Below are 12,070 nucleotides of genomic sequence, written 5' to 3'. Positions count from 1 at the left end.
GTCAAGAGAGCCAAAACCAGTCCAAAGGGTCTCCTCAGAAAACTTTGCTAAAACATCTACCTCAACCCTCATTAATGATTATGCATGCACCTGTAATTATTACACATGCGGTCTCCAGGCCACTTCACTTAAGAGTTAGGGTATCAGATTGTATCTCCAGCATCACTTGTGCTGGCAACAAGGAGTTCTTAACCTCATGTTTTGTCATCAAAGTTGATGAGTTACTAGAAAAATCCAGGTTAAGTGTTAGACCAAACAGCAGGTCTCCAGCTGGTCATGAATAAGTCCGATGGAGGGAGAAGGGGACCCCACACTTTCCTTGGATTTGTAACATCTGGCAGGCTAGTGAGAACAGTGTGAGAGCAGCTGTTTGGGAACAGAGAAGAAACACACGGTTGTGGAACAGCATGTCTGCAGATTGTATGCTGTCCTGCCCTCCGATAAAATGGGATTTGTAATATTTCAAGTAGCAACCTCTGCGCTCTGGCTTTTGTCAGAGCTCACTGAGCATCGGTGCTGGATTCTGGAAGGGTGGGACAGAGCACCACAGGATGATGCTTCCATCACGTGGCCAGCAGCACGCCCTGTACCAAGTGGTACTGGTGGGAGGATTACAGTCCTCATGGTCAAATCTTTTCGCAGCAAGGGAACCAAATGTAATTGTTAATGAAGTTGGTCATACATTTAAAAAAAAAAAAAAAACAACACAAAAAAACCACAACCAAATCTACCTAACACTGTAATACAACTGGATTTAATTGTGACCCTGTATGTAGCAAGTCATATTGTCTGTAGTTCTGAGCCATAAATATCAAATTCACACAGGTAAGTAAAAGCAAAATGATAACTACTATAACCACACCATCTTGAACAATATAGGATACACATCAAGAATACATCCAGGTATTCTCAGGGATATTCAGTATGAAGCTTTCAGAGTCTCCCAGGTCTAAATCAAACTCGTGGGTAGTTTATACACATTTGCTCTTACGTCAAGATTTTCTTCAAGTTAAAACACATCCTCCTCCAAGGTGTGAAATCTTTTCCAGTGTGAACAAGTCCAGGTCTTTTAGTCTTTCCTCATAAGACACAGCCTCTCTCTGTACATGTTCTGGTTGATGGTCATCTTACCATCCAAGTTAAGGTTCTAACATGACTCTGGGGAGTGTCATTTTTTATCTCCCTGGAAATACTCCAGCTGATGCCATCTGGATTAATCTGTGCTTCTGGACTCATAGAAAAGAAGGTATGCAAAAAGGAGAGCAACAGCTACTGAATCAACATCTGTACTTACTGCATTACCTGGCTTTTTTTTTCTTGATCACCTCCAGCATAAATATCGACAAGTAACAGTAGCAGTTACTAGATTTGTTCTCACAAACACAGCTCAAATTATGTTCCAAATAAGAAAAGAAAATTTAAAAGCACTCAGAAAAAGCATACAAGGTGGATTTTTTTAATAAACTACAGTCAGTCTCACATATAATACACCAGGCATAAACATATTCTCACATTATGCCTGCATATGCTGCTAACAAAGAGGAAAAGCATTGTTAATCTAAAAAGAAAAAAAAAAAAGCCTGTAGTTGAGTAGAGGACAGGAGACTGATTATATGCCAGATGAAAACCAAATAATATGCCCTACTGTAACAGCGTTTGTTGTACTTTTTCCAGTTTGGGGACCCCATAAAGTTTTTCAAGGTAAGTGTTACAGCAAGTCAAAATCTTTGAATAATAAGTCAGCTTTAACGAATACCAGCTACTAAGAAACCATGGTCCATAGGTGGGAAACCGTTAGAAATAAGCCTGTGTTGCTTATTAAGAAAACATCCATATAAGAATCCATGCGTATTTTGGAATTTCAAAACTACCCAGCCAGTGTTAAACTGACTAATCTACAACAGAAAGTGGAAAGTTCCACTGCAAGGCCATTTAAGGCTCAGCAAGTTCATTTTCATATGCCTCCAGAATATAAACAAAATAACACACGTAGAGCAGAAACTACCAGAGCCTCTCTCCTGAGGTTCACAAGAAGTTTCCAACTACAAGGTCTATGCCTATCACATTAAGCGAATTAAAACATTCAGAGCAATTCAGTTAAAGATAAGTCAAGCCATATTCCTTGCATCTCCTGCAATTGAACTTCACCAGTACTTTAACAAGAAGGCCACAGAACATTTTTGTAGCATATACACAACCTATACTGACACAGGAGGACTCAGCCTTGGAAAGCACTGTATCAGCTACCTTTATAAAAAGAAATTAACCAAATAATAACAATATTAAATCTCCAGTGCCTCCAAACAAGAAACCTAGCTACAGTTTAATCAGAATAGGCTATACAGTGGTCTCCTAAAAATCTAGAAAGAGACAGAAAGTTTGCAACACCTTCACAAAGGCCATGAAGAAAAGAGCCAAAAGTGTTCCACTGCAAAAGAGCCAGCAGTCCAACAAATGAGCCCATTTACCTGGAATAGAGGAAACCTCCCTGCTCCAACCTCGAGGCTAAATTCAGCCAAAGAGAGAGCTGACGGTGGGTGCCCAGGCCAGCCGCTCCCTAAGGGATGAGGATCTGGGAACCATAACCCAGCAGCAGGCATGGGACTCCTCAACCAGAGCCCACCCTACAGCCCCCAAGACCTGAGAGCAGCGAAGTTGAATCAAGAAATTCATCACAGGGATAGTCCACATGAACAAAACAGGTCCCAGATCACAGTAGAAAATCAGACCATGCATCCATATGCTGTTCAGCAGAACCTATGGCATAGGCTATAGGCTAATATCCCACAGCTGAGCTGAAATGAAGCTCCGGGCCCATGAGTTGGGGAGGACCAGATGAGGCTGGTTAGGGTCAACAACACTAATTAGTGCCCACAGGGCCTGACATGGGACAGGTCACATAGAAGGTCGCTAGGAGAATGGCTGTTCTTCTGGTGAGACTGTGCTTGCTGAGAATAATTTTTGGACCCAAGGAGAACTTCTGATGAAAATTTTGATGACAACTGCTTCAACACATGAGAATTTCCAATTGACTGAAATCCCCATCTCCACTCTGTAACATACATCCTTAATTAAATCAAAGTACTTATAGGTTTAAAATAGAGCTCAGCATACATTTAAGTGTTTTGCTAAACCAGGGCCTAAACACAAATTTGTGCTTGTTTCTGTGTTTGTTTCTTGTTCACAGACAATGACGGACAAGCTGATACTTCAGCCAGATCTTTCCCTTTCACATGTGTTCGGCACAGTCCTCAGCCAGGGCAAATTGGTGTTGTGCCAATGAAGCCAATTTACACCAGCTGAAGATTCAGACCTACAGCTGTATTTGTGTAACCTCAACACTGCATGAACACAGTTTTTCCATTATAAATATCTGTGTATATGATTCATAGAGTAAAGTAAGTTTAAGCTACAGCACATTAAATTATTCCAGACAATGGGCCCAACTGTCAACCCACTAGAAAATTAACTAGATATGTGACGTGACAAATAGCTTTGTATTAATGTCAGAGCACCCCTTCTAACATACTCACGCTGAATTTTCCTACTAAATACCAGAGTAAGAGATATGTGTTTTTTTCCTGACAGATATGAAGGCACAGTCATGCACAGAGTAAGGCATGAGATTCCTGTAATGCTGAATAGAGAAGCAATAATTTTATTGTTGAAGGTGGGAGAAAATTACAGATACTGAATACATAAATATGTCTAATGATATCTGGGCGTATTTTATGCGTCCTCATGTTTGCTTCATTTTTTGAAATATCGTGCCTTTCCACCACAGTTGGAGACATCAAACACTCAGGCATTCTTGGAAAGAATTTTCTGTTCCTTAGAATGGAAACTGCCTTTCCCAAGTATAACTCATTTGCAGAAAACTGTGTGCTACCTAAGTGTAAATCAATGCACTGGCTACATAACAAATGTAATACTAAAAGAAACAAATAAACAGCATTTGGGTGAACAGAAAAAACAAACAAACAAAAAAACAACAAACAGTATAAATTATGAAGAGATCAGAGTGGTTCTCCCAGATGAGGAAACATTCTCTTAATGTTCAGAATCTGGGAAATATATAGTAAACTTCATTCACTTGAAAATGCTGTATGAGTTTGGTGACTTTATAGGCTCTGGTTCCATGCCCAGCATGTGTGACATTCCTGCAACTTCAGATAGCTGCCACTACAAACGAAACAGCCAGACAGATGTTTACTGTTTCGTATCAGAAGCGTGGCATTTTCCCTACCAAAATTACCCGTGTCTAAAGCCCAGAGATACAGCTGTAGGGTAATCACAGGTTTTAACTCCAGACAAGTCATGAAACGTTGGGTCTGGAGCCAGCATCTCTGTGCAGAAAGACAGCTGAAGGCACCAGCTTCCTGCTGGAATTCGGGGTGTTTCCAGCTGGCCCCACTGCAGCCGGCAGGGCTGTACCCTGGCTATTTCCACATCCCTTAAACCAGACAGCTCCATCTTTCCCCTCTACACCAGCAAATCTGGCAAGCTGTGAGGGTGGATGTGTTCCCCACCTCAGCACACAAGCTCAGGTGGCACCAGGCCTTGCTGCCGCTGCTCCAGCTCCCCAGTTTTCAGAGGACTGCCGTAGGGCCTACCTCAGTGAAGAGGTTTGCTGCTGAAAAGATTTAAATCCAGCTCAGTCCAAATCACAAGGATTGTGAAAGCTAATTTGGTGAGGAGCGGGGGTTTCTAACGATGGTGCTTGCCTATGCTGCCGAACAACAGGCACCAACAAGGGCCTGCACAGTGGGACAGCAGGAGGAGGCCATGAGCCACCCCAGTGGGGAAAACCACCACATGCCAGAACCCAACCATCACACCAAAATGCCCGTCACCCAGAGGGGCACCCAGATACAGCATTTGGGGAAGAAAAAGGAAGTAGCTGAGGACTGAAGACATTCTCAGTGGTGGGGTGGGGTGGGGTGGGGTGGAGGGGCTCCATGGCACAGACACTGCTGAGGGACCAGAGGTGACCCACACTGGGACAGGGACACTAAGGAACACAGCATCAGGAAAATGTTAAGAATCGGAGAGTAGCTGTAACATTGGCAGAAAGAAACTCATGCAAACATTATCCCTGACTTCCTCCACTGCCTGTCTCCCCGCCAGAAGTATTTTGATGGACTGACTATAAACCATGACAAAAATAGGGGAAATTGAGACTGTTTCATTGTGTCCTACTTTTGCCTCTCATCACCATTACCAAGATCAGACATGTGTTGATTAGCAATGAACTAAGCAAAAATTCTCAACTTGAGACTGTTTTGCTTGCAACACCTTTTCAGTGCCTGTGTTAGAAGTAAGACATCGAAGATTTTGGCAATACATGAAGGCTCAAGAAAACATTTCTGTTTTTTTTTTTGTTTGTTTGTTTTTTGTTTTTTTTTTTTTGTTTTGTTTTTTTTTTTTTTTTTTTTTTTTTTCATAATGCATATGGTATGCAAGAAGAAAAGCCAGAGCATCTTAGTCTAAAGTGGCACTGATACTGGAAACCAACCACCGACGGTGTTCCTGGCTTCACCTCTTCAGCCACCACCAGTTCCTGAGGAGGCAACCTCTTGACTGCATACCCACCATCGTGTGTCCCTATAAATAGTTACAGAATCACAGAATTTTCTAGGTTGGAAGAGACCTCAAGATCATCGAGTCCAACCTCTGACCTAAAACTAACAGTCCCCACTAAACCATATCCCTAAGCTCTACATCTAAACGTCTTTTGAAGACTTCCAGGGATGGTGACTCCACCACCTCCCTGGGCAGCCCGTTCCAATGCCTCACAACCCTTTCAGTAAAGAAATTCTTCCTAACATCTAACCTAAAACTCCCCTGGCGTAACTTTAGCCCATTCCCCCTCGTCCTGTCACCAGGCACATGGGAGAACAGGCCAACCCCCACCTCGCTACAGCCTCCTTTAATGTACTTATACAGAGCAATAAGGTCACCCCTGAGCCTCCTCTTCTCTAGGCTGAACAAGCCCAGCTCCTTCAGCCGCTCCTCGTAGGACTTGCTCTCCAGGCCCCTCACCAGCTTCGTCGCCCTTCTTTGGACCCGCTCAAGCACCTCGATGTCCTTCTTGTAGCGAGGGGCCCAAATGAAGTCTAATTTAAGATATACTTTTAAGAACCTAAACTTTGCCAAGTATGGGCCATTTAAAGCATTTCATCCAGGCAAGGAAGATGTTCATTTAGGAATAATCACATAGATACCTCTGAAAGATGCTGCAGAATAGGTCTGTTAACCTCATGCACAGTGTAATTGCATTATTTCCTGACACCTAGACTTTTAGCACCTAACCTTCTTGAGGATCAAAGCAATTAAAAAACAAAACAAAACAAAAAAACCTGCTTTCTTCTCTTTCTATATGTGTAGGCTTCCTTGCCCTTTAGAGCATTTGGGTCTCCTTGCCTTCATTAGTTAAAGCAGAACTTCTTGGTTATAATATCCTATATTTGTACCTAAAAATGAGTTTTAGGTCTGTATTCAGATGCCAAAACACTTTATCTTGCCATACTGATCAGGGGAGCATTCCTGTGCCTCCCAGTGGTGCCAAGTTGGAGAAGCTGAAACAGCTTCAAAATGCTCTATATCAAAATTGGCAACAGAAATAAAGAGGAAATTTGTGCAAATGCAAAAATATTCTATCAGAACATACTGCCTTCAATTATTTTTGGATCCATTCTAATGTTCATGGAGGAAGCAAGAGGAATAGTAACTGCATATCCAATGTCGGCAGCAGGAAACTACAAATAGTACAGCACACCATGTTCCAGTTCCAATAACGGCAGGCTTCAGAGCTGTTTCCTTACAGTTAGGCGTGGACGGACTGCAAGGTGATTGCTGCCAGAGTTAGGAAACAAAGCAGGAACTACGCCATCACTCAGCTAATGTTCTGCCCTCTTACTCTGAAAGGTCACAGCCGTGTTGGATGATCCAGGGCAAGCTGGATAGTAAGTGCTGTAGAGCACTAAACTATGTTATAGGGCACACTTAGCATAAAGGAAATGCGCAGGTCTTCCTCATCCCTAGCTAAAGCAATGGAGCAAGGAGTTGTTATTGTTTTTACACACCCATCAAGAAGATCAGGTTCATTTCTAAGTGCTGTGGAGGCAACATATTTAACTGCCTGAAAAAAATAAAAAATATGCAGATTTGGCAGCATGGGGCAGGATGAATTGATACAGAAAGATGGAAAGCACTGAGATATCTATTTTGCACATCAGATCAGGACTCCTACTTCAGGACAGACTTCCCGTGTGACAGGAGGAAAGGCAATTAACCCCTGTGGTTTTTAATTCCCCATTTTTTGCTTTGAACCTTGCATTCTTTGTACTTTCATTTTGCTGCTCCAAAGCTGATACAGCTCAACAGCAATCAGTCTCTGGCAGATGATTGCTCCTCTTGATGGACAGCTGTCCATATCTACAAAATCAGCACTGCAAATGGAATTCAGAAAATTCTAATGTGCTTTGCTTATGGAGTCTGAACGCAGGTCCAGTTGTGGAAATGTTATGGAAGGAAGTTTGTATCCTCTGATCTGTCAAACCAACTACAGACTCACTGCAGCAGAAACAGAAATATCAATGGTGGACTCCAAAAGGAGTCCTGTCACTTCCTCCAAAGAGAAACAAATGATGGTTGTAACATGGTAGGTGACATTCACCACTAGAAAAACATCCACTGGGAAGATTTTTGACGCGTATTTATCCAATTACCTCGACTGCTCTGCTCAGCAGGCAAGGCAATCCCACACTTCCTCAAACCAGATGGCAAAAATGGGTTTGTAGAAGCTTTCTGTTGTAGGAGCTACACAAAGCAATTGGCACGTACTTGTGGATTTGTCCTGTTATTAGCTTTGTCCCTAAACTTTCTACTGGTGGATGGAAGGGCAGAAAAGCAAATGTTCATAGTGCAATTGGTACGCAGAGGAAGACCCCCTGTGGCCTTGCCTGATAAAAAAGAAAATAGCAGGATAGAAGCTTGACACTGAAAAATCCAGAAGCTCCTTTGGTACATCACTAATATAGAAAACATTTTGATTTTACAATCTAATTAGCAGAAATGAGCTCTGTTTGTGCTTTGAGGGAAGTTAAAATCTCCTATAATGATCTCTTGATCTTGCAAAATCTGTTCTTTCCTACAGATACCAAGAACAGAATCTTATTAAGTGTGACCAGCAGTGGTCAAAGTAATGAACAGTTCCCACAGAGCCCCCCATGATTACTTCCCGCTCCAACAACTCTTCACTTTAGATTGTCGGCAACAAATTGAGGGTGGCATTAGCAACCTGCTAGAATCCTACTTCATATTAAACAGAGCTAGCTGCATCTTTAATTCAGAGCTATAGCCTGCAATGAGTGGAAGTCCCAGCATGCAGGTTTCTAACTACAAGATATAGGCTACACAGGATTCATCTTTCTATTAAAGATTTTTGAAAATACCTTGTCTTTATAGATGCTGAAGTGTTTTTACCCCTCAGTTCACCAACAGTTCTTTCATGTCCATGACTTGGAGAGGGGCATTGCAGATTATACACAGTTTAGCAGCATCCTTAGAGCCCACTAAAATTGAAGGTGTTGATCCCACTGATATCTCTTCAGCACATGACATCTATGCTCACAGCAACACAAGAGGCTGTCAATGCACATTCTGTGTGCAATCATCCCTCATTATTTTTCTGTTTCTAGGCAAACTCTGTTTCTTTAAAAAAAAAAAAAAAGAAAAAAATTGAGGTCATGCAAGCCTAGTAATTTGGGGTATCTATGAGCCTAAACCCTTTTCTGCTGCCACTGAGCTTCAGAAAAAAACTAATCAGAAAAGATGGATTCAGAATATAATACTGTTTATTCAGCTGCATCAGACCATCTAATAGTGGCTTGTCCAAAACAGAAAGCACTGACTACTTGCCTCAAGACAGAGCAAAAGCAGTACTCAGTAGCAAGAATTCTATTATCTTAAAATGGGGAAAAAAAAAAAGAAAAAAAAAGAACACGATACAGGACACATTTGAATAAACACACTGAAAATTAATGAAAAACTGCTGTCACAATAGAGTTATTGTTTCATGCTTTCAATTCTCACCTGTTTTATTAAAGCCTCCTTTATTCTAAGATGTGTGATGTAATTAAATAAAAGCGATTAGAGCTGGCATAGGTTCATTTAGGGAAACACAAAGATTTTTAAGAATGGATGTAGAAGTTCTCTCTTTGATATGAATTTTCTGTGTTGGTCCTTTGTCCTTGATGCTATTAGAAATGTTTTACACAAAATATCTGAAGTGAAGCTGAATATTTTCGGTACTATACTAAAGCAACTTAAATTATGTGTGGATATGTATCTGTATTCACAAGGAATGTTTCCATGCCATTACATCTGCAAGGGCATTTTTTCAACTGCAAAGCTGCATTTCTTTGTTGGAAATGGCCAATGCCCCAGCCCAATTCACTCCATTACTGTGCTAGGTGCTACATAACTGTGCACTTAACTGTTGTTTGTGCACCCAGCTCAGTCTCAAGTTGAACCTTCCTTACAAGTCATCTATATAATTATCCTTCCAGTGTTTTAGGATCTGATATTTTTAGATGGTGTCTGCCAGTTCAACAATTCAGGAACCTAACTGTGCTCATTTTCTGTGTTCTGCCTCATATTAGCAATTCTGTGTCAGTGCAAACACTTTATGCTCAACATGGGGCTCATCCCCTCTGTTGTCACCTTTGTTTCAGAGTGGGCTTAAACACCAAGAATGGCACAAGGATAACAGGAGTGATGGTAAGTCCTTGATGATCTTCTACTTACATGTCAGCTTATTTGGACTGATAGCTGACTTCCCTTTCCCACACTGGCATCCCAAGCCTGATTTTATGAACGAGGAAGAACAGCCACCTAGTGAGAATTTCTATACCAAAAAAGGCACCATATGCCAGGGGAAACTTCAGATTATAAAAGAAAGAATTTTTCACTTGCAGTATGAGAGAGTAGACACCAGACATGGAAACACAATTTCAGAAGAGAACAGACACTGTGCTCTGTGCATGAGTCCATATGTATGAGAAAAGGCAGAGAAAGAGAAGGTAAAGCAACTTTAAAATACTTTGAATAGATGTTGCAATTAAGCAATCTTTGGTCACAAAGACCTCTCTATTCCTTTTCAGATCCATAAATAGAGACCTCTGCATTTTTTCTGTAGTTAAAAATAAAACCAATTGTGTCAGGTACATTTTCAAAGCCAATTTTTGTTACATTAGGACTAATACAAGCCCTGGCAAATCAAGGTGCCCACAGCATTGCAAATGTGCACTTGCATAACTGGAATATCATATAGTGCATCACTATAATAAAGAATAATAATAAAGAAACAATAATAATAAAGAAACAATAATAATAAAGAAACTGAGTGGCTTCACCTGATGAAGAGAGAAGTAGCTGCTTTGGAATGAGATGGCTAGGTATCAACAACAAATCAAACCCTTGTGATCTCTGAGAACTCTGTTTCTGGGGTTATGGGCAGGGGATTTCATTTGTACTTGGTCAAATTCTTGGTCACTCTTCTTACAAAGCCCTCTGCAAACACATGCCTCTTCACAAGCACAGACCTCAGTATTGTGCCTCTCCCAGTCAGTATCTGTACCTCAGGGCCACTACCCTTTGTCTGCACAGGCATTTGGGATGGGCTAAGAATGAAAGTAACATGCTCAAATGCGCCTCATGTAGATCCTCAGTCAAATGTCTCTGCAGAAGACACTAAGCTTATTGACTTCTTTTACTGAGGAAGTCTTATGGAGCTTACCTCAGGTCTAACAACACCCCCTGTGTTCAAAATCTCCAGGAAAGCTCCTTACTGTGATGCTCACTTACTGTGCTGTTGTGATATCAGTGGTGTAAGTACTTAGGTGGAAAATCCAGGGCACGCTGAGTTCTGTACACCAATGGGGTACTCATGGAGCTTCAATGAAATCTAAATCCTACGCAAAAATCCATGTCTAATCCATGCTTATTATGCCAGCATGATTATTACTGTTAACAGTTAAATATGCTCATTCAATAACAAATCCTTTCCCAGTGAAACAGCACAGGGGGCATATATATGTCTCTTTGGTGCAAGACACTAAGGACATGCTCTTGTTATTATCCCAGTTCTGGTTCTTTCCCCTCCTAACATGCCTCCTCCCCAGCCCTAATTAACCATGTCCCAGAACTCACTGACTTTGCATTCATTTCACACGACAGCTCCATCAGCTTCTGAGTGCTTCCCTTACCACTTTCCCATTCTCGCTCCCTGGGACACATCCCCTTTCCATTAATTTCTAAGCCAATGTTTCACACAAAATTGTGGAGGCAATTGCGTATATGGCATGTAGAACAGACCAAAGAAAGCAAGTGCTTCCAGAAGTGAAATAAGAGTGGTGACATGTTCTTTCACTGAGTAGATTTTATCTCAGTCAGAGGAGTCTGTCCCAGGTGCTGTGCCTTTTGGTGTTAGACAAATCCTTAAGGGTTAATAATGACATAGTATAAATAATAAAATTATATCATCTAGTTATATGTATCAATTCCAGAGTGTTTTGACACTGCTGCAAGAAGGAAACGTAGAGATGAAGGGAAATGAGGAAGGAGGTAAAGATATTGCTGATCTTTTTAATCTTTCTAATGCTGCTCTTCCAGAAAGTCAGCTAAGATCCATTTCTTAGAAATGCTTCTTGAAACAGCATCACTTGACTAAAGGAGCAGTTACAATTCCCCTGCCTAATGGACTGTAATAAAATAAACTGGCTCCTATTAGCAAGAAGGATCATATCATCAGATTTGTAATGCATTTTATTACAGAACATACAGCATCAGAATTTTAAAGTGCAGTATAAAGGGAAGTAATGTATGAAATGGTTAATGTGGACATGTATCACACAGTCACAAATACACTGATAGCCTCCCTTCACTCAACAGCAAGATTTCAGTGGTTCTTTCTTCCTACCACCTTTTTTTTCCTAAACCAAAAGGTAAGTTTCTACATTTTTCTTTTTTTTTTCTTTCTTTTTTTTCTTTTTTTTTTCCAATAAAA

At 41.1% G+C, this 12,070-nt stretch overlaps 1 protein-coding gene across 17 annotated transcripts in view; it reads right to left on the bottom strand.

Annotated features, from left to right (window-relative positions):
- Window positions 1-12,070, bottom strand: part of KALRN (kalirin RhoGEF kinase) — a 504,304-nt gene that overhangs the window by 284,171 nt on the left and 208,063 nt on the right. Inside the window, exon 1 of one of the 17 annotated variants that reach the window (XM_068687547.1) lies at window positions 2,469-2,761. The exons of the other annotated variants lie outside the window; for them this stretch is intronic. Coding sequence (XP_068543648.1) covers window positions 2,469-2,600 — 132 coding nt within the window. The 5' untranslated portion in view covers window positions 2,601-2,761. Of the gene's footprint in view, window positions 1-2,468; window positions 2,762-12,070 lie in introns of those variants that run through there. 17 annotated transcript variants of the gene reach the window in all.

Source organism: Anas acuta, chromosome 6 (assembly GCF_963932015.1).
Source record: "Anas acuta chromosome 6, bAnaAcu1.1, whole genome shotgun sequence".
In the NCBI taxonomy this organism is placed as follows: Eukaryota; Metazoa; Chordata; class Aves; order Anseriformes; family Anatidae; genus Anas; species Anas acuta.
This window is presented reverse-complemented; position numbering and strand designations above follow the sequence as displayed.